At 52.7% G+C, this 22,054-nt stretch overlaps 1 protein-coding gene across 1 annotated transcript; it reads left to right on the top strand.

Moving 5' to 3' along the window:
• The first annotated feature begins 1,428 nt into the window (after nucleotides 1-1,428).
• On the top strand, nucleotides 1,429-21,795 carry LOC101520365 (carboxypeptidase A4). The gene is made up of 11 exons (XM_004592565.2): nucleotides 1,429-1,496; nucleotides 6,534-6,615; nucleotides 7,482-7,616; nucleotides 8,679-8,777; nucleotides 11,753-11,854; nucleotides 13,008-13,112; nucleotides 13,734-13,844; nucleotides 14,801-14,891; nucleotides 16,977-17,176; nucleotides 17,969-18,053; nucleotides 21,514-21,795. Exons 1-11 carry the CDS (start codon nucleotides 1,429-1,431, stop codon nucleotides 21,699-21,701), a joined length of 1,266 nt encoding a protein of 421 aa, XP_004592622.2. The 3' UTR covers nucleotides 21,702-21,795.
• The last annotated feature ends 259 nt before the right edge of the window (nucleotides 21,796-22,054 follow it).

The raw sequence follows: 22,054 nt of genomic DNA, 5'->3' as shown, positions 1-22,054 counted from the left end.
TTCTCAGCCCATTCTCAGCCCATCTTTGGTGACAAGCCCCTAACCTCCACATCTCCTCTTAGTGGGGATCCCCTCACGCTGAGCCCTGAGTCTGCAGTCTTTGCTATATTTAGAATAAATAAGTAATAAATAATTTTGTATAAATTCTTCCCTAATATTTTAAAAAAAGTATTTGAAAGGCAGAATGACAGAAGAAGATACAGAGACAAAAATCTTTTCCATCAACTTGTTTACTCCCCAGATGGTTGTCATGGCTACGGCCCCCTCTGCCGCATCCACAGGGAGCTGCATTGGACGTGGACCTGCTCTCTGACATGGGATGTTGAACTCCCTGTGTCACAGTGCCAACATTATTTAGTATTACTGCTTTGGACACTACTCAGAAAGCTCCTTGTTGAGTCAGAGAGTCAATTTATTATTTGTTTACCACAGAGAAAAAGAGAGTGCATTGTGTCTCGCTTCCCAAATCCTCACGACAGCTGAAACTGGGCTGAGCCGACACCAGGACCAGGAGTAGGGAATTCACTCTACACCTTCCACTTGGGTGCCAGGGACCCAGCCACCTGAGCTACTGCTGCTGTTTCCCGGGAGCTGGAACTGGGTATCCAACCCCATGTGGTACTCCGACCTGGGCGGCAGGCATCTTAGCTGAGGCTCAAATGCCCGTTCTTCATGAACACTCCCAGCTATGGCACTCACTTATGCCCATCCCCACAGTGGGATGGGAAAGTCTTCTGGAGCTGGCTCTTCCACACTCCAAGGCCCCGGGTCACCTGAAGGAATCATAGAGGTCACGCGTTTCTTCTGTTTTATTCTGAGAGAACACCAGACTCACAGTCTAGCAAACCTAAGAGAGGCTTATCAGTGATTCCATCAAGCCATATCTATACTTTTAACCCTGAGGAAAACAGTTTATTCAGACTAGCTCAACCTTCCATCATATTTATGTCATGTGTTTTTATTTTCCTAATGGAATTATAAGCAAAATGGGGGCTCAACTCCAAAGCTCTCCTCATTATGACCCACGCTGGTTAAATTCTTTATCAGGGCTTACCAAGCGTGTGGTCTTGAACTTGGCTCTGATAGTCTTCATGTTTTAGTCGCCTTAGCAGAGGTCCCTCCATTTCGGGCTGACATTCTAGCCTTTCCTATCGGTACAAGTCCTACACGCCACTGTGGGACTTTCTTACTGACTGACCCAGCCATGGCGCCCTTGAAGCAGCAGGAACCTGTGGGGCTGGTTCCTGACCCTGCCCAGCAGGAGGCTCGGTCTTGATCATTGCCAAGGAATGGCACAGCAGGGCCTGCCTGCTGTGCTGTCAGCGTTGCATGGGTGCTTGGGACGTCAGCATTGCTGATGGCATGAGTGTACCCAGACTCCCTATAAGTACAGCTTGACTCAGCCGTGCTGAGACCGACACCTGGGACATGAGGTGGCTCTTGCTCTTCGGGACCCTCATCGGGTCTAGCATCTGTGTCCGAGAGAAGTTTCTAGGGTGAGTGCCTTTGGACTTGCTCTTTGGTTATCTCAGAGATATGGGAGCTAATGGAAACGGGTGGATCATGCCCCAGGGAGCAGGGTCTTGGGGGGTGTGTGTGTTGTAGGGGAGGTTTGTGGGGCAGGCTTGGGGCTTCCTTCCCACTTTGCCTGGTGTCATCCTGAGTAGATCACTTCTTCCCCAAGACCTGACTTCACTGGCCGATTCCTTCACATTGTCCATGTTCCTGCTTCCGATTTGTAAGGCGGCTGTCAGGCTTCTGCTGCCTTCTTGGGCCTATGTTTGCTACCCCGTGTTGATTTTTATTTCTGCCCTGCTTGGGTGTGGGGCTTTCTGCTTCTTCCGCATTCCTGGCGAAGGCTTTGCAGAGCTGCTGCTTCCTCACTGTTTCTGGGACGTGGCGGTTCAGGAAGTCCTTGCCCCGCTCCAGCTGTGAGACCCATACACTGGCCACGGGTACACATGTGTGTGCCACACAGCGTGCTGCGAGGCTGGTGGGAGGCAGGTGCTCCATGGGGAGGAGCCGGGGAGGGGACGGCTCTTGTGCATGGTGCTTGATGTTTGCTGGGAGACTGGATGTTAATCCCTTATGCCTGCCTAATGCTGTGCTGTGCGCATCATTTTGTGGTTGTGCAACAGATCCGCCGTGTGAGTGTGTGTTATTTCCCTCCATGCAAACACGGAAAAGGCTCAGCCTTGGAGAGCTTAAGGAACTGCCCAATGTGCTGAGCTGCTGAGCTGCTAAGCAGGGGAACTGAGCCTCTTTGGTGCGATACACCTTCATCTCCAACTTGAATCCTCCTCCTGGCAGGTCCATCCCAATTATTAGTCTCCAGTATACCACCTGGCTAGAGCGACTTCGGGGTTATTTATTGAGGCATTTGCTGATATGAGGTTGAGTCATTTTCCTGGGGATGACTTCTGTTCACACCTGTGTCTTTCCTGTCAAATACCTCGGAGGGGTTAGGCGGAGCCTGTGGCCAGGGAGGGAGCATTTTTTCGCGACTGCTCAGCAACAGGTATGTCCAAACTGCACCTGCCTCATGCTGCGTGGGCTGACGCGAGACCAGTCATCTCCCGCTGCAGCTGCTCGGGTGCCTCAGCTACCTGTTTGTCGGGGTCCAAGCCTCTCTGTCACGGGGTGGGCACCTGGCTAGGCCCACAGTGTTATGGATAGAAGAGCTGAGGGCCTGAGCACATAGTTTCTTTAGCCATTGTGTCCTCCTTCCCAAATCTCTTCTCGTCTCACAGTAGGGGACCTGACAAAAGGGTAGAATTTGTCCCTGGCATAGGAGGGGAAGGGGAAGGCCCATCGATGTTTGCAGACTCCCAGCCCCGTGTGCAGCTAGAGCGAGGGGAAGTGGGCCTGGGCATTCCAGGGGCCAGGAAGCCAGGCCAGGGACCGGCCAATGGAGATGAGGATGACAACTCTGTGGGCCTTTGCCCCTTCTACCTCAGGCCTTTCTTGCTCCCCTGCCGTCTAATGCTTTGTTCTTCAGGCTTTAAAGGATGGGCTGGGAGCCATGATGCTTGGACGTGCTGGGTGGGCAGGGGACAGGAAGTGGCTACAGGATGGTTGTAGCTTCTACAGTAGCTGGCAGGTGTCTGGGTGTCCCATGAAACTGCCACCATCAGGTACAGAAGCTGCTGAGTCTGGCTGGGGACGCAGAAGAGACACAGAGAACAGGCCTCGCTGCCTGTGTGGGACAGCAGCTCAGTCACAGAGGCAGTTTGGCTTGTCCAAAAAATGGCATCAGGGCAAGGGGGATTCCACAGACGAAACTATATCATGAAAAATAAAAATTAAAAAAATCTTAAACTAATAAAAGAGAGAGAGAGATTGGCATGGAGGGCGAGGAAAAGGCGGCCTTGCTTTGGCACATCAGCCCCGCCCATCCTCTCTGCGTTTGGGTCTCGGGATGCCTGCATGCCCAAGAATGGCGTCACTGCAGACCGTGCGCTGGCTGGGGGAAACCTTGTGGGTGACGTGACTTGGTTCTGAAGAGCAGGTGTACATGGGCAACTTGGGGGCTCAGTGGGACTGGAGCCGACAGGGGAAGCAAGAGGAGGGGAAAGGTAGGGGAGACGGACAGAGATGGGATCCCTCCTGGAGCAGTCTGGCTGCCTGAGCTCCGTGGACATTGCTTCAGCCCATGGAGCTTGGCAGATGAGTGGTGGATTTCAGCTTCTCCAAGGCCCTGCTGTGCCTGTGCCAGTGGCCTGCAGGCTCTGCGGTGGAGACAGCGCCATGGCCGCCGCGGAGTGCACGCGGGAAGCAGGTCCCTGCTCTTGTTTGTGCTCTCAGTTGTTCCTTCTCCCCATCCCTCTGTGATCATTTACGCCTAACTTTGCCATTGGAGACACTGACACACAAGATCTTTCTAGATTGCTCATTCCTTCTCCCCCCCCCCCCCATTTTTTTTGTCTATTTATTTGAGAGGCAGGGAGCTGGAGAAAGAGAGCTAGGGAGAGAGAGAGTTCCCATCCATTGGTTTACTCTGCAGAATGCCTACAGCCACCAAAGCTGGACTGGCCCAAATCTGAGAACTGGGAATTCAGCCCACGTACTTGTCCCATGTGAATGGACCCAAGTATTTTAGCCATCATCTGCCGTCTCCCAGGGTATGGATTAGCAGGAAGCTGCAGTTGGGAGCAGAGCCAGGACTCAAATCCAGGCAATGTGGTATGGGATGTGGGCATGTTAAGGATTACCCAAACTCCCATCGAATACTCATATGAAAATGTATTTATTTAACTTATTTGAGAGAGACACACAGATATGCATACACAGGGATGATTGAGGCAGGAGCTGCAGCTAGGCAAAGAGGTCTCCACATGTCTCCACTCTGCAAGGGCCATGGCTGGGCCAGGCCGGAACCAGAGCCTGGAACTCAATCTGGATCTTGTGTGTGGGTTTCAGGAACACAAATACTTGAACTAATATCTACTACCCGCCCCCACCCCATCCCCCAAAGAGTGCACTTCCGTGGGAAGTTGGGATTGCAAGTGGAACTGGGACTCCCACCCAGGAACTCTGCCATGGGCAGCCTGTGCGTAACCACTGCACCCAACGATTTCTGCAGCAGGCCTGCTGTGAAGTCCCCCTTTCCTGGCATCTTGGAGGTGGGTCATGACAGAGTATGGGTTTGGCAGGCTGACCCTCCTCAAGTCGGAGTAGGGCTTTCTCTTTGGCTTTAAGTCCCCCCTTGTGGCGCGGCTGCTTGCTGGGGAATGCGGTTGGATTCCCACCTGCCCAGGGCCAGGAGCCAGGTGAGGTCTGTAGTTTTCTATAGCAGTGACAAAGGACCTGAGACTATAATGTCAGGGAGGTTTGTTTAGCTTGCAGAGGGGGAAGCCAGAAGTCTACAATTAGGCAGCTCGGCTCTCGGGCTGCCATGAGGAAATCCCTTGGTTGCACATCAACATGGCAGTGGATGGCACTGTGGCGTGCTGGAGAGAGGGGGGAAGCCAGAGTAAGAGGACTTGGGGCTTGCTCTTTTATGACTGCCTGCTCCTAGGGGAACTCGCCAGGCTCCCCTGAAAACTTTGCTAATCCTTGCCACAGCCGGAGCTGAGGACCTGGCAGCTTAAAAGCTCCTCCACTGCTCACCATTGCCCAGTGGGCACTCAGCTTCCAGGGCAAGAGCCCTGGATGAATACATGGAGGTCTTATCCAGAGCCCGGCAGGTTCAGACTGACTCCTGCCCAGGCCTGCTTCCTTGGGTCCTCGGGGAGCTCTTGGGGGGCAGCAGCGGGGTGGGGGCAATGAGCGGCAGACCCCTCAGCCCCAGTGGGATTTGGGCTGGTATAGCAGAACTTGGCACCTCCTTCTGCCACCTGTCATGGAATCAGCTCTGCAGGGCATCTTACCATCTTGGGGGCTGGCCTAGACCCTCTTGGGAAGCTTCCTGAACCTTCCACAAGCAAGTGGAGCCTTGAGGGATCCATCTGGATCAAATTTTTGTCCTTTCTTTTTCAATGAGGAGCAGCCACTTGAGGCTGCCAGTGTAGCTCCCAGGGACAGAGCCATTTACTCTGTCAACAGGTGCTCAGCCCGCAGCCGCCTGCCACAGCCCTGCCCGCATTCACTCATGTCAAAGGATGACGCATGTGACAGTGCGGATTCATTTGGGCTGTCACCTAGCAACGGCCTGATGGCTGCCCTGGCTGCCTGAGCTGGGCTGAGAGCACAAAGGCAGCTTTTCAGGCCCAGCCTTCTTCCACCCCCACACACAGGACTCCGGTGGGGGCTGGGGCTCTACCTCTGCCGTGGAAGGGAGAGGAAGTGCAGGGCAGCAACAACGTGGGCTCACTGGGTGACAGGGTGCCTTCTCAGGGCCCCGTGTGGGAGGGCACATTCCCAAGTTCAGCCCCAGCCCTCTGGGCCACTTGGCGATGCCAGTGTAATGGGCGTTTGTGTAGGATTCTGGGCTGACAGCTATGGAGCAAGGCCCTTGTGTGTGTGTGTGTCTCCTCCCTCTAAGAGGACGGCAGCCAACCCTCCCAGGATGGGGATTCTGCCAGAAGTTTCCGTCCTCACCCTTGACAGTGAAGAAGTGCTTCTTTATGTCTCCAGTTAGCTTTGCCTGTAACTTGGGAACATTCCTTTCTGAAAAATATATATGTTTTTCATTATAAAGTAATATGACTACATTACGAAAAACAGATATGGGGGGAAGTGTAACTCATCCATAATCCCACGACCCTAAGCGGAGCGCTGTCAGCATTTGGTATATTTCCGTCGTCTGTTTTCTTGCAGTACATCTGTTTTCTCCATGCTGACACTCAGGGCATGCATGCAAGCCTGTGTCTTGCTCTTTCACTTAATATTTTCCTTACAGTTATAGCATAAGCACTTTTTCATATTCGCCACGTAGACTTATTTTTAATGGCTATACATTATAACCAGAGACTAGACCGTTTCCTCTCATTGGGCCCAGTTCTGTCTGTGAGAGGCTGAGGGTTTTGTTTGCCAGCTGAAAGCTCACCAGAATCTTATGGTTTTTTTGTTTTTTTCTTTCTTTCCTCCTCTAGGGACCAAGTTTTTAGGATTAATGTCAGAAATGGAGACGAGATCAGCAAATTGAGTTGGCTGGTGAATTCGGACAACTTCAAGGTACCTGGAGTTTCCTTGTCATCTCCAGTAGTTTCTGCCGCGGGTGGGAGAAGACCCTTGTGCCATGCGATTGTTATTTTTATTTCTAAAGCTCTTTCCTGTGTGAAGGCACATCCGCAAGTTCACCAAAAAAACTGCTGCAGTAAAAAACCATACAAAAGGGTCCTTTTTAAACCCATGTAAACTTTCCTTTTATTTCTTTTTCCTTTTTTTCTTTTTTAAAGATTTGTTCAAAAGGCAGAGAAGCAGAGAGAGAGAAGGAGAGAGAGAGAGAGAGATCTTCCATGCACGGGTTCACTGCCCAGATGGCCATGAGGCTGAAGTCAGCAGCCTGGAATTCCACCTGGGTTTCCCAGCGTGGGTGGCTCGGGCCCAGGGACTTGATGGCTGTCTGGTGCCTTTGCGGGAACATGAGCAGGAGGCTGGGCGGGAAGTAGAGCAGCTTGGACTGAAACTGCTGCTCCAATATGGGATCTGACGTCATCGTCAAGTGGCAGCTTAATGCACTGTGCCGTCGTGCCAGCCCCTCAGTTGTCATTCCAACTTCTCACCAACTCTTTGGAGTCTCCGGGCACATGCTGTGTCAGTGAGCACGCTGCCGGCACATGTGCGTCTAGGTGGGCAGAAGAGGCGTCTGAGCTCATGCCATGTGGGCCTGGGCAGCAGGCTCTGCCCTTCCAGCTGCCATTGGGTTCCCAGCGGGCCTGATCAGATGCAGTGGTGAAATGGACCATGTCTGCCCTTGGGTGGAACCTGGCCCCTTGAAGGTCACCCTGGCTTTTGGGGGTAGTTCTCAAAGAGTGGGCCCATTGTGCCTCTCATCTGAGCTGTCTTTTTAACCCACTTCGCTTTCTATCCGCTTTCAGCTTGATGTCTGGAGATCTCCCTCGACCTTTGGCCGGCCAGTGGACGTCTTGGTCCCGTCTGTCAGTTTGCAGCCAGTCAGGTCCTTCCTGGCTTCCCAGGGTTTCGAGTACTCAGTGACAATCGAAGACCTACAGGTGGGTGGGCTCTGGGACTCCTCCCTGGTCTGGCCCAAGCTTCAGGTTCAGAGTGGGCCCATTTCACAGATGAAGGACTGAGGCAGATGGAAGGAGAGTCCAGAATTTTTCTAAGGAGCCACATGCTGAAGGTGAAAGGGCACATCTTGTTTAGGGAACACCACACATCTGCATCCAAGGCCCCCTCCAGCCCTGCACTCTGCTCACCACCAGTACCTTCAGATGAGCTGTTAACCTACCGTGTCTCCATGTAGCCATCAGTGGTGTGGTGATAAATAGTGGTACCTACCTCATTGAGAAGATGCGATGATTAGATGCAGACAAAATGTCCCCATAGTGCCTGGGGCCTCACAGACAAGCTGTTAAGTGAAAAAAATGCCTCTCTCTTGTTATTTACCTTTTAGTTTTTCAAAGTCAGGAGGCAAGAGCAGAGTGGGGGTGGGCTTTGGAGACCAATCTAGGAAGCCCCCCTGGAGGAATAGAAGGAGTGTCAGCAACAGTCCCTCTGGGCGGCAGGAACATGGCCCTGCAGCCTCACAAACTGGCCTAAACGGCAGGCCAGTGTCCAGCTGCCTCCCTCCTCTGCCGAGGTGGGTTAGGGACTGGTTGGAGATCTGGCCCGGGAGTCTCCTGATGGCGTGACCAGCTGCGAGCTGATTAATCATCCCCACATGTCCCAGACGTCTGCCAGGAACCTTCAAAGCAGGAGTGGTTATGAGCATCTCTTTGTTTCAGAATGGTGTCCCAAGCTGTGCGCTATGGATGCCCTGGCTACCAGATGTGGGCTGACATCTGAAGGGGTCCCACTGCAGAATAACCAAACAGCACACGTGTGGCTTCTGGGGAATGCTTTTAAATGGAGGCATAGGAACTGAGCAGCAAGGAGTGCAATGTCACAGCTGGAGGAAGGAAACCCAAGCCCCGCCCTTGTGAACCTGGGCTTTGGTGCCTCTCGACGAGCCTGAGGGCAAGGCCATGTCGGCTGGCACAGCACCAGGAAACGTGAGCCTGCCTACCGTGGGTCATGGGACAGAGCGGCCGTGTGTGGGTGTGTGTTTTCAGGCCCTTTTGGATGACGAAGATGAAGAAATGCAGCACAATGAAGGCCAGGAACGGAATGGCAGTCACTTCAACTATGGGGCTTATCACTCTCTGGAAGCCGTAAGTGCCTAGGCGCAGGTTGGAGGGCAAGGTTCTCCATCCCTGGAGGCTGCTCCATCCCTCTCTGTTTCCGGGGGAGTTATCCGTGTCTGGTGCGAAAGCACCTCCCTGAGGGCTTACAAGGGACAAGCTTCACTCCTCTCCATCTTGCGTGAACTCCCACCAGCCCCCTCAGAGCACGAGCAGAGCAGGCTACACCTGCTGCCCCGACCCACACAGCCTTCTCTGCGCAGGCAAACCCTGTGGGAAAGCTGTGACATAGTCCTCAGCACTTCCAGTCCTTGCAATTCAGCCTTCTTCTAGCCACCATGATCCCTCACCCAGAATAAAGTGTTACTTGTTCCAGCAAATGGACAAGTGGTTATTGGCAAGGTTAACCATGTCTTTCCACTCAGTTATCCTGGTTACCTCTAACGTACACTTGTGCTGTGGTGCATTTTCGTGCTGTGTTCAGTTAGAAGCCCATTTTATAGAGATGACTTTCAAGGTAAGCCAGACCGTTACAATGAAAACACTAGAGCAGAAACCATTACGGGCAGTCCTGGAACCTGAGAATCGAGGCTGCGCATCCTGCGCGGGCCGTCTTGGCCTCCTCTGTGGTGCTCTGCCACCTCTCGGCTGGCCCTGCGGCCCGTGTGCTCCCTAGCGGCCTCAAGAGAGTGCTGTGCGTCTTGTGCAACATCGTGTTCCTGGTATGCTTCTCCCAAGACGTTGGGTTGCTTTTCTTTGGAATGAGGGATTGTCACAGCTCTTCCCACTTCTTTCCCGACAGCTGTGTTCGCTCTACACACTTTGAGCCATGCTGCTGCTTGGTCCCGCACTGTGGCCAGTGGCATCCATCTGCAGAACAGCTGCATGAAGTTAGGAGTTGAGGCTCAGGCCATGGACGACAGCAGGGCTGGGGGGCCACACTGGGATCCAAACTGCGATGTGAATGGGGTGTGGGCCCCCCGCTTCGCAGACTGAGCCTGTGCCCGGCTGGCTGCTGGGCCTTTGGTCTCTTGTCCTACCTGTGCTGGCCCTGAGCTTGGGTGTCCTTTGGGACGGGCATCACAGCCCCCTCTTTTTCCCTGGAGGCCTCTGGGTGTGGTGTGCCATCTCTCACTGTCCCCTTTTCTGGAAGTAGCTCTGAAGAGTTCGCGGCCTGCAGCCCCCTCTCGTGAGAATTCCACGTTGGGCTCAGCCAAGGTTTTTATGACTGGTTCCGTGGTGTTGTGTGCCCCTCTCGGTTTGGTTTCTCTAGCCCCAAGGTAGTTGGCAGTGTGCAGCTGGACCCCATGCACCTGCAGCCAGCATGCTGTTCTGCCTTTTCTGGGGCAACGCTTTCCTCTTGTGACTCAGGCCAGCCCCCCTGCTGCTCCTCGCGCCAGGGCCCAGTAGGGAGAGTTTCCAAGTCCCCCCCCCCCACCTTTTTTGAGGCCAGAACTGCCAGTTCCCAGCCCCTTGCAGCACACCGGGTCCTGTGCCTAGTAGTACTCTCTCCAGTTGGCTTCTGTCCTGAGAGGCCGTGCATAGATAGCTCTGTGGCTGGGTCCCCACCCGCCCGACTCCTGCAGCTCCGCCTCTGCCCTGCAACCCACACCCACTCGCCCTGAGCCTTCAGGCTTGGCTGGGAAATGTTTTCATTGTGTGTTAGCTACTGGCCTGTGTGGGAATGGGGGTGGGGGTGGCTTCCTGCTTCTGCAGCCGCATTCCGTGTCAATTTCACATCTTTCCGGTCCTGTGATTCCTTCTTCCTGTGTTAAGGACCGAATGTAGAAGCTTGAGCAACAACAGTGGATGCTTAAATCTTTTTTTTTTTCTGTTCTTCCCTCTTTTCCCCCCAAAACAAATGGGAATGCTCTTTGTAGTTCTTTAGTTGTTTTCACAAAGCCTTTAGAGACATCATCTCTAAAGGGGGTGCTGTGTCTTAGGGCTTAGACAGTATGGCATACTAGGAGAAAGAAGCTCTTACACCTTCTATTTTTACTCTGCCTGTATTTATATCATTAATGTAACCTTTTTTTTCTGTTTTATAAGATTCATAATACATTTGCATGATAACCTATTAGCATATACCTGAGGCTATCTCAAAAAATTTGTGGAAAATGGAATTGAAAGTTAAATCAATGTTGATGCAAAATTTTTGAAATTCATGCAAACAGAAGCATTTTCAAAAAATTCATTGGTAATACATATTATTTAAAAGATGCATGTAGATTTTAAAATTTCTTGGCACCAACACAAATTTATAAAATTAAAAAGGTAAATCCATTTTTCATGAAGTTGTTTCACATACAGTCCAAACGAATTATTTTTTGGTGGGCGATTTACTGCTATACACACAACTGCCTTTTAAATAAATAAAAGTTTAAAAATTAAAAAATGGTCACAAAACTTTGAAGAGTCTTGCCCTTGGCAGGCTCGGCGGGGTGAGCACTGGCCCCCTGGTCAGCACAGCAGAGTGCCAGGCTTCTCGCTGGGAGACAGCAGGTGCAGCGGCTGACTGGTTCCTGCTTCTCTCGCTAGCGACCTGGAAGGCGTTTCTAGCTCTCAGCTTCAGCCTGGCCCGACCCTGGCAGTGGGTGCGTTTGGAGAGTGGCCAAGTGAATGCAGATCTCTTTCTCTCTCTACTAGTCCCTCTCTGCCTTTTAAATAACTAAAATTAAACTTAAAAAGATCCTTGATTGAGTGGAGAGGTTGCTGACCATTCGGTCTGATGCAAAAGCCCAAGTGTTGAATCAGTGTCCATGCGAATCTCTCCACTGTGGTTCCATGAAGGATAAGTCTGGACAAATAAAGCATGCCATACCCTAGGTAACCATAGAAAAATACTGTCCAGGCGGTTTCTTGTCGTCAGCACTCCCAGCTGGTAACACAGTCAACCCCACGGCTGCCAACCTAGAAGAAACCATCAGGGCCGACAGAATCAAGACCCCCAACCAGAGCTGAACACACTTTAGAAATGTCCCTGGGTGCCCTCTTTCATTTTGCAGATTTACCACGAGATGGACAGCATTGCCTCCGACTTTCCTGACCTGGTGAGCAGGGTGCAGATCGGATGTTCGTTTGAGCACCGGCCGATGTACGTCCTGAAGGTGAGGTGCCGACAGGGTGCGAGTTCCACCCTGAGAGCGCCAGACAGTAGCTGTCTAAACCCTTCAGGCTTCAGAGAAGAGAGCGAGGTTGGGCGCGTCTCACCTGTGGTGACTGTGGTCTGGGCTGAGTCCCTTGCTGTTGTCTAACATGGGGGAATTTGAAAGAGCACATCATTTTGACTGTGAGACAGGATCAGGGGGAGGCAGGTGGCACTTTCAGAAAGTTCTCGAAGAGGACAGAGTATTGTCTTTGTCGCCACCTTCTATAAACAGCAAGGCTAGCAGGGGTGTGTACATACAACTCTTTTTGCTGTTAGGAGAAGCAGCCCAGGGAGCTGAGGTTAAAATTGATGTCATTCTAAATCTAGCCTTGGATGCTTGGCTGCGTGAAGCCTAATTTCCAGATATTTCTAAGATTCAGTCCCTTGGCAAGAGAGGTAGACAGTGACGTAAATAATCCAGCAGATGAGCAAAAAGGAATTTGGTCTTATGAGCCACAGAACCGCTGATGGTGCTAGGAATTTGCCAGGCCCTTAGCTCTAGCTAAGCCCCAGTGAACCCAGGTTTTATAATGATGGGCAACTGCCCAGCCGTAGGGGAGGGCTGGCACTGAGCTGGTTGCTCAGAAATAATTACATTTAGATGACTTGCCCATCTGATGGAGACCCTGACTTCATTAGTACCAAGCTTGGACCCAAGGGACCCTAAAAGCAGTAGCCAGAATTCATTACTGCCACTTACAGAGTTAGAGTGGACCCTCCCTTCTTCCCTAATTTAAAACCCAGTCTTTTATTGTGGCGGCTAGATCAGCCTGGCCCACGTACCCTTGCATCTCTGTCTCTGTTGGGATACCATTTGGGGTCTTTCAAGAGACATAATATTCTCCCTCATCACACAGGCACTCTAATCCACAATCACAATGATCTCTCCTGCCCATTTGCTGGAGAGGCTGAGCCTCGGCCGCTGAACCTGCAGCCAACCAATTAAGCTCCCCGGTCACAGAGCAGCCTGAGAAATAGATGGGGCCCTTAGGAACATTTGCTCTCTGAATCATCTTAAATGAATTAAATGAATAGGAGCTAGCTGGGGAAGAGGCGAGGTGAGCGTGAGGTGGGCAGGCAGGTCACCGCGGGCCTCTTTTTCCCTTTTGCAGTTCAGCACCGGAGGAGAGCAGCAGCGGCCAGCCATTTGGCTGAACGCAGGCATCCATTCCCGCGAGTGGGTCTCACAGGCCACTGCCATCTGGACGGCAAGGAAGGTCATGTCGCCTGGTGTTAGCCAAAGATGGGGCGGGGGTGGGCAGGGGCTCTCGGCAGGTCCCACGAGGCGGAGTGCCAATGGGAGGTGGGCGAGGACTCTGCACAGACTCCACTGGCTAGCTCCCTTCAGGCTGGATTAGCAAATGGCCAGGAGCCTTTGGGCGGGCCGCCGAGGCTGAGTGGCCGGGTATGTCCGGGGAGGTCGAGGCAGTTGTGGGCCTGAAGAAAGGAAGCACTGTGGAAAGCAGCAGCCAGCTCCATCGGCTTTCCCTGCCCAGGCTCCCGGGGACCTCCTGTGTCTCCAGAGCCTTCTGGAAAGTCTGTCTGCAGCTAGCGCAGGGAGAGGAGGGGTGATGCCTGGGGAAGACACACTTTCTTAAAATCTGCAGCTCCCTGCTCTTGAAGGGAGTAAGCCAGGTGGGTGCCCCAGGGCTCACTGTGCTCTATGCCCATGTGGCTCTGCTGGGCACTGATGAGAGAACTAAGCTTAGTGGGCCATAGGGTGCTGTTGCAGGGTGGGTGCTATTCCGGGAGCATGCGATCTGGGTAGATCCGGCGGCACGGGTAGGCGTGGCCGAGAGGGGGGCACCCAGCCTGATGAGCCCCTTGTCTCTGCTTAGATTGTCTCCGACTACCAGAAGGATCCTGCCCTCAGTGCCATCCTGGAGAAAATGGACATCTTCTTGTTGCCTGTGGCCAATCCAGATGGCTATGTGTACACACAGACTCATGTGAGTGAGCCGGGTGGGCTGGCCTTGGGCGAGGCTTTGCTTAGGGACTGTGGAACTCGGAGGGAATGCTCACACTGGATGCACTGTAAGCTCCCCTGTTGAGGGCTGAGCCACGCTAAGGAGCTCTTGTTCGTGGAAGGATGTATGTTGAGGAGCTCCCTGGCTCTGGGTCCTGAACGGTTCCCGACACCTCCTGCTCCCGCGTTATTTTAAAACAAATCCCAGATGTTGTACTATTTTACCCGGAGTTGCCGTGGTATGCATCTCTAGTGATGGTTAAAACAAAACAAAACAAAAATGTCAAACACTACACCACTATTTCCTTTAAAAAATTACTAGAAGTTCTTTAACATCATCAAACACTCTCGCTTGCCTTCAAAATGTGTCTTACGAGTCAGTTGGTTCAAGTCAGGCTCCCACAAGGCCTGCACACCACATACACATCTGGTTGCCCTTCTGTTCAACCCCAGCACCACCATGCCGCTGTTTGAATGTTATTCCTTTTTGGAGGAAGCAAGTGATTTCCGGTATGAAGTCACACATTCCTATCCTGGCTGATGATTGGTTGCTTGTGCAGTTGGATCTGGCTGATGATTGGTTGGTTGTGCGGTTGGATCTGATCTCTTCCCCATATTCGCTGTTGGCTGGTGGTCTGATCCAGGGGTCAGTTTCCTTCAGGTGACTTTTAGATGCAGAGAAAATGCTCAGAGATGCTGTGCACTTGGACTTCACTGGGGAGCCTGTCGCTTGTTGCTCGGAGGGTTAGGTGGCATCAGCCTGGCTCTCACATAGGAAGTTCTCATGGCCAGGATCTCACAAGTTCCTCCCTGAGAGGCGAGAAGGGATAAGCCTCCCTTCCCAAAGGATCACGGGGCCCAATCCACTGTGTCATCTCATATTCACCCCCTGTGCCCTGACCTGCCTTGGGTGTTTCTTCCCACGGTGGCTTTTTATAGAACCGGATGTGGAGGAAGACACGGTCCCTCAATCCTGGAAGCCTCTGTGTTGGTACGGATCCCAACAGGAACTGGAACGCCAGTTTTGCGGGTAGGTGGGGAGATATTTTTCCAGTCCTGCGAGTGCACGTTGAGTATCCGCTTGTCTATGCTGCAAGCTGGACGTCAGGGGGCCGGCTGCGCCCTGGCTCCATGGCTGCCCCACTGGGAGATGCAGCATCCCTAAGAATTCTGTTTTTAGTAATTAGATCTTAATCATTAAAATTTTACTTACTTTCACTTTGAAAGGCAAAACACAGGTATAGATAGACAGATGATAGATTATAGTTAGATCATTCTATGATAAATAGATAACAAATCTCCCATCTGCTGTTCACTGTGCAAATAGACCCATAAGAAACAGGGCCAGGCCAGGCTGAATCAGGAGCCTGGAATTCCAGCTGGGCTGCCCCACACTGCATGGCAGGGACCTGAGTGCTTGAGCCCGCCCCTGTTGCTTCGCAGGGTGCCTGGTAGCAGGCAGCTGGAATCAGACGTGGAGGAGCTGGGCCCTGAGCCCAGGCAGTCTGAGACGCGTTGCGCATGCTCACTGCATCCTGGATCTGCAGCGCTGGGGCGCTGGTTGGGAAGGAAATGCAGCTCAGCCGCTCCTGTCCTGAGTTTGTGCGCCATAGCCGCCCTACCCTGCGATTACAGTCTACTGTGGCGGTTGCTTTCTGTTTATTTATTTTTATCTGAAAGGCAGATTTACAGAAGGAAAGACACACACACACACACACACACACACACACACACACACACGGGGGAAAAAGAGAGAAAAAGAGAGGGGAAGAGAGAGAGACACACACAGAAAAATCTTCCACTACTGGAAAAGCTGAGCTGATCCAAGACCAGGAACCAGGAGCCTCCGCCAGGTCTCCACATGGGTGCAGGGGCTGCTGCTTTCCCAGGCCATAAGCAGGGAGCTGGTTGAGAGCAGAGCAGCTGGGGACACAAACCGGTGCCCATAAGGGATGCTGGCACTAGCAGTTGGAGGATTAGCCAGTTGAGCCACTGCACCAGCCCCTGTACCAATACCTTATACCTATACCAGTGTTTTTAAAACCAGTCTCTCCTTAGATGTGGTCTTATCTTTCGCTGTCCCAGTGTTACCTGGGCAAGTTTTGGGCAGGCTGAAGAGCCCCTAGTGGCAGCTCTTAGGAGAACAAGCTCTGTGTAACCCCAACAGGCAAGACGGTCTGGTAAAACTTACACTCCCCCAGACATGTCAGGATGAACTTTAAGAGTTCATGGCCATAGAAAGGGAGCTGGTCCTGAGTTCAGGTGTCTGAACATCACCCTTGACAAACATGTCAGCTGGCTACAAGGATTTTCCATGCGTCTTTATGCTTCTCACCTAGTGAATGTCATCATGTGAAATGAGACAGCTGATTCTCAGACGGAGCCAGGAGCCAGTTAGACGCAGGGCCTGCATTCCCTCCCAGTCCCAGAGCGGGCGGTGCCTATCTTGTTCTGAGTGCATGTCCTTCACTGAGGGAGCTCACAAAAGGCACCAGGGGAAAGGAAGGGGCTGATACAGACGTGGGAGGCTGTCAGAGTAAGGTCAGAGGTTCCCATTAGTGGAGTGCTTCCTCCCACACACCACATCTTCATACCTCCAGTAGCTATCCTGTGAAATAACACAGCAAGTAATATTTCTACATATCTGTCAAACCAAGAGACGTGCCCCCAACAATAGATTATTTTTGGCAGCAGTTGGTCATTAAAATCTAAACTCGGAGAATAAGTTGACACCAGAGTAAGTGGAATTGTTTTAATTATTTATTGATATTCATATTAATTACCCAGAATACTTATTACCACTCATTCGTAACTATGATATTAATCATTTATGCCAACTGCTCTTGGTACAATATGAGACTGACTCCATCTGCTTCAAGGATGTGGAACGGTTACCATCCACGCCCGTGGCTGATCTGGCCCCAGGATTTCCTCTTGGGCCCTTCCCCACAGTCCACACAGAACCCCAGTCAAGTCCCTACGGGTATCCAGCAGCGGCCTGCCTATGGCCAGGCCCTCTAGTCCCTCCTCTGGGCCACGTGTCCTGCCTTTTCTGTTTTCTTGGCCTATGGGTTAATGCTTCTTTGTACACTGTACCTGCCCTCTCTCCTCCCAGGACAGGGAACCAGTGCCAACCCTTGCTCTGAAGTGTATCATGGCCCTCATGCCAACTCGGAAGTGGAGGTGAAATCAGTGGTAGAGTTCATTCAAAATCATGGGAATTTCAAATGCTTCATCGACCTGCATAGCTACTCCCAGCTACTGATGTACCCATATGGGTATACTGTCAAGAAGGCCCCAGATGCGGAAGAACTGGTGAGTGGGGTTGCCTTCTGCCCAGCCCGAGGCTTGCTGGCCCTTGGGCAGTGCCAGGCGGGCTGTTCTGCAGTGTTGGAGGGGAAGCAGGGCACCTGGGCATGCTTGCTTAAGGGCCGAGTCTTCTCTCCTCGCCCCTTGGACGCGCCAGCCGACTTGGTGGGACTCCCTTTCTCCTGCTCGTTTCTCTGATTGAAACTAGTTGTAGACCGCAGCTTGTACCTGGTGCCAAGGTGTGCAGGGCAGGCGAAGGTAGACTTGGAAGAGGGTGGAGGCCACAGCTTAGGGGTGATCTGTCATGCCCAGAGACTCACCCCAGAATGTGTGGTGTGGGCAATTGCTGCTTGTGGGGGACTGCCGGAGTGCACCCCCCGCAGCTCTGTGTGCCCCTCTACTCCAGGAACCCACGCTCTTCCCTCGTGTTCCTGAACATGGCCTCGCCTTTGCTCAGGATGGACAAAGGTGCTGGTGCCTTGAGCAGACCCCTAAGGGTCGGTAAGCCACTCTTAGTGTATGTGAAGGTCTAACACACTTGCTCTCAGAGTTCTGTCTTCCTGTTTGCGCATTCCTTTCTGCCTCACACGGGAAGCAAAAACCTGGGGATGCGGCAGGAGATAGTCAGACGACCCGTGACTCAGAGTCAGGCTTCCGCTCCGAGGAGGCAGAGCTGGAGATGCCACAGGAGAGGACCAGAGAGGGAAGAAGAATCTCCTGAATCGTCACGGTGCAGAACAGCCGGAAAGGGCTGGCTTCAAGTCCCATGCCTTCTCCCTCTGCTCACTCTCTTGCTAGGATGAGGTGGCGAGGCGTGCAGCCAAGGCTCTGGCTTCCCTGTCGGGCACTGAGTACCAAGTGGGCCCCACCTGCACCACTGTCTGTGAGTACTTTCTGTGTTTGTTGGTTACTCAGTGCTTTGGGAAGAACCTGGAAATGGAGTTGGAGGAGAGCTGCAAGATAAGCTTTGCTACATGGCTGCCTGATCGTGTCACGTAGAGCCTGTGTGATAACAGCTGGCATGGCCACCATCTCCGCTGGCGTCACTGCTTCTCTCACGTGCTCAGTGTGAGTGCATGATGGCTGAAGCCCCAGCAGCATTCCCTAACTTATACTAAAGTCTCAAACACAGTTTATTACAGATTTACATAGCTCATCATCCCAGCTTCAACAGAAACTCACGCTGGAATTGGCGAAACGAGGGTGGTTGTGCTGGTTATGGTGGTGGTGGTGTGTGTGAGGACTAAGTAAGTCCCAGAGTGTGAGGAGCTGGTGTAAGAGTCTTAACAGCAGGGTACCTGCTGGCAGACAATTTAATCAAGCCCCTGGGTCCAAGATCCACTACCTTGTTTTAAGGAAAAGCCCGTGTTGGTCTCCAATGCCGTGTGACATCTGAGCAGTTCTCTCTGTTCCTGCCGCACCCTGCCATCCCCTCCATCCCCGTGTTCTATGAGTCTGTCTTTATTTCTGGGAGGAAATGTCCTATTTCCAAGACCCTGGCTGCAGTAGGAAACAAATGACACATGGAAGGCACAGCTGTGCTTGCCCTGGAAGCAGTGCTGGCCTGGTCTGCCTGCTGCTTCCCTGGTAAGCACAGGGTCCCCTCTCAGACCCCCTGCATTCCTGCTCATCAGCCCCTTTTCTCAATTCTGCCTCTCGGCTCCCTTCCCAGCTGGTGCCTGCTCTGCTGGGCCTGGTGCTCCTGACCCAGCTCGGTCCAACGCCCTGTCTCCATTCACAGCCACTGCAGACGGCAGTGAGCCGGAGACTTGGCGTTTGTGTTGCTAATTGCAGCACAGAGTCATTCATTATTCATGGTTTAGTGTTATTAGTGTTGTTAAATGGGAACTCCTCTGAGAGCCCGGCAGGAGACTTAGTCCACCCTCTGTTTAATTAGTCACAACTGAGTCAGGGACCAAAGAGAATGAAAGGCCCTCTTCTGAGGAGGTCCTCTCCAAGGATCTGTGTGGGTCACCAGGGTCCTGGGCTTGTGGGTGAAATACCAGTGTTAATAATGGCCTGTCCTCCACATCAGACACATTCTTCTCACAGCCTGAGCTGTTCCAACACCACAGTCCTCATGAGATTTCCCCCGCGGACGGGGGAGGCCCTCCCGAGGGTCACGCAAGAGACAATTTCTTACCCTTTTCTCGAGCCCGTCTACTGTCTTAGGCCATCTGCTCGCGGTGCTTTCCAGACAGGCCACTGCTCTTTGACGTCCTGCATGGGCTCATGCGCCGGGCTGCAGAGGCAGCTGACCTTCTTCCTTGCGAGTGTTGGCCTTATCTTTAGATTTGCCATTTTAGATGAAAATCGTCCTGATAAAGTGGATTTCACGCTTCCCTGCCTTATTAATGAGAGCGTGAGGGAAAGATCTAACCCACTGTGTGGTTTCCTGGTCCCGGCAGCCTCAGCCTGTCCTGTCTTTTCCCCAGTGCCTGGCTAGCTCCCCTGTCACACAGAGGTGGCTAACTGCTTGCAGGCCAAGACGTCTAGCCGCCCTCTCCGCGCCACTGATTCGGATCTCTAAGGTTTTGCACACTAAGACCTTGCGAAAGGGCTTCGTGGGCGTTTGGCCCACAGATAAGTCATGATAGCATATTTAGAGTCACAGGAGGCTGGTCAGCACCTACAGTGGCTCCCAGGGTGGTGCTGGGCAATGCACGTCTGGTTCATTCATGCAGCGGAACACGAGGCAGCCTGTAAGTGAACACGCTGTATGTGTTTGTGGTAAAGAGAATATTCTTCAGTGATTAAAAACAAAAGGAAGTTGGAGGCAGGAGCTGGAGCTGGGAATTGACCCCCCACACTCCAAAGCAGCACATCTTGACCTCTGGCCTCTGAGCCACCGCTGGCCTCTGAGCCACTGCAGCTCTGCCGTTTTCCACCCGTGTTTGTGCCGATGAGCTACCCGTCTGAGCCTGATGGGCTCACCTGTGAAACAAGGACAATAATCCTGCTTCACTAGGCCTGCAACACTGCGAGTGTGATGATGGCTCGTGACAGTGCCTGAAGAAATAGCTGTTATTGATGTCATTGTTTTATTATTCAATAGCATCTGCATTTCACACTTTTAGCCATATCTGCCCGGTCCTAGGAGGCCGTGACTTGGAAGGAACAGAAAGACAGTTCTGTTACCTTCCTGAAGCCTTTCGGCAAGGGGAAGTCCCAAGGATGGCTTCCTTCTAACTTTATATCTGTTAACTCTTGCCATGTTCAAAGCCTCCCAAGTGCAGCAGCTTAAGATCAGCAGTGACCTTGCACTTGCCTCATAGACTAGTGGCTTGGTTGGTGGCTCTGGCTCAGTGGGGCCCCGTCAGGATGTCCCCCTGGGGTGGGCAGCCAAGTGCTCCCCAGGGCTAGTGGCTTGGTTGGTGGCTGTGGCTCAGTGGGGCCCCATCAGGATGTCCCCTTGGGGTGGGCAGCCAAATGCTCCCCGGGGCTAGTGGCTTAGTTGGTGGTTCCGGCTTGGGAGGCCCCAGTCAGGGCGTCCCCCAGGGATGGGCAACCGAAGGCTCCCCTGGGCTGCAGCATCTGCTCCCAGGGCAGAGGCCTGGCATGTCAGAGCTTTCCTGGCAGACTGGCTTGGGGACTCACCTTGAACCCCTGCAGAGGGCTGTCTGAGTGTTTGTGATGGCCATCCAGACCATGTGATCTGAGAGGCCAGTGTCTTTTTTTTTTTTTTTTTTTCATTTGAAAGGTAGGATTGCAGAGTGAGAAGGAGAGACACCCACAGAGAGAAAGATCTTTCTTCTGCTGGTTCACTCCCGAAATGGCCACAATAGCCAGAGCTGGTCGTTTGAGGCTGGGAGTTAAGAGCTTCTTCTGGGTCTTCCATGTGGGTGAAGGGGTCCTAGGACTTGGCCAGCCTCTGATGTTTTCCCAGGTACATTAGAAGGGAGCTTGATTGGAAGTGGAGCAGCTGAGACACAAACTGGCACCTGTATGTGATGTCAGCACTGCAACAAGAGGCTTAGCTTACTATGCCATGACACTGGCCTCCAAACTAGTGTCTTTTATGGCTTAGATCTGAGAGTCATACAAACTTCACATCTGCAGTAACCCACCAGTTACAGGACGTTAGGAGAGTGTAGTGTCCTGAAGACAAGGATCCTTGGCGCTATCCCGGAGGCTGGCTGTCTCTGTAAAGACTGGTTTGGGTCATCGTCAGGAGGGACAGAGTGCGTGAGTACAAGAACAGAGTAAGCGTAGTCATCCCTTGGCAGCGCCAGGCCAGTGTCAACGTGTCAGTCACCGAACTCTGGACCTCACGCAGGCCAGACTGCTTACTCTTAATCCTGACGGGAACGAGGCTTCAAGGGGTCTTCTCTTCTGATTTACAGACCCAGCTAGCGGGAGCAGCATCGACTGGGCGTACGATAATGGCATCAAGTACGCCTTCACGTTTGAGTTGCGAGACACCGGGCACTACGGCTTCCTGCTGCCGGCCAGTCAGATTGTCCCCACCGCGGAGGAGACCTGGCTGGGGCTGAGGAGCATCATGGCGCATGTACGGGACCACCTCTACTAAACGAGGACATTTGTGCCCATTCATGCACATGCCGGACTTCATGCCAGAGCTGGAGCCCTCCTGGTTTGTGGGGAGCCCAGGCCAGGCCGTTCTCTGGAGCGGGTGCACCCTGGCGGTGCGGCTGCGCAGAGGCCTCTGCAGACGCCTCCTTCGTGGTCCTGCTGTTCTGCTGCGCCTCTGCCTCCACACGGCTGCCCGGGAAGGCTCCGCTCCGAATCCTCCCCTGCCCGGTGACACATCTCTACCTCATTTTTAGAGAAAAATAAAAAAAAAGATCTCCCATGGCTTCCAGGCCCCCTCCCCTCTAGCCAGCCCAGGGACTCTGCTCTGGTGGCAGACAATGCTTATCCTTC

The sequence above is a fragment of the Ochotona princeps genome, chromosome 25, assembly GCF_030435755.1.
Source record: "Ochotona princeps isolate mOchPri1 chromosome 25, mOchPri1.hap1, whole genome shotgun sequence".
Lineage (NCBI taxonomy): Eukaryota > Metazoa > Chordata > Mammalia > Lagomorpha > Ochotonidae > Ochotona > Ochotona princeps.
This window is presented reverse-complemented; position numbering and strand designations above follow the sequence as displayed.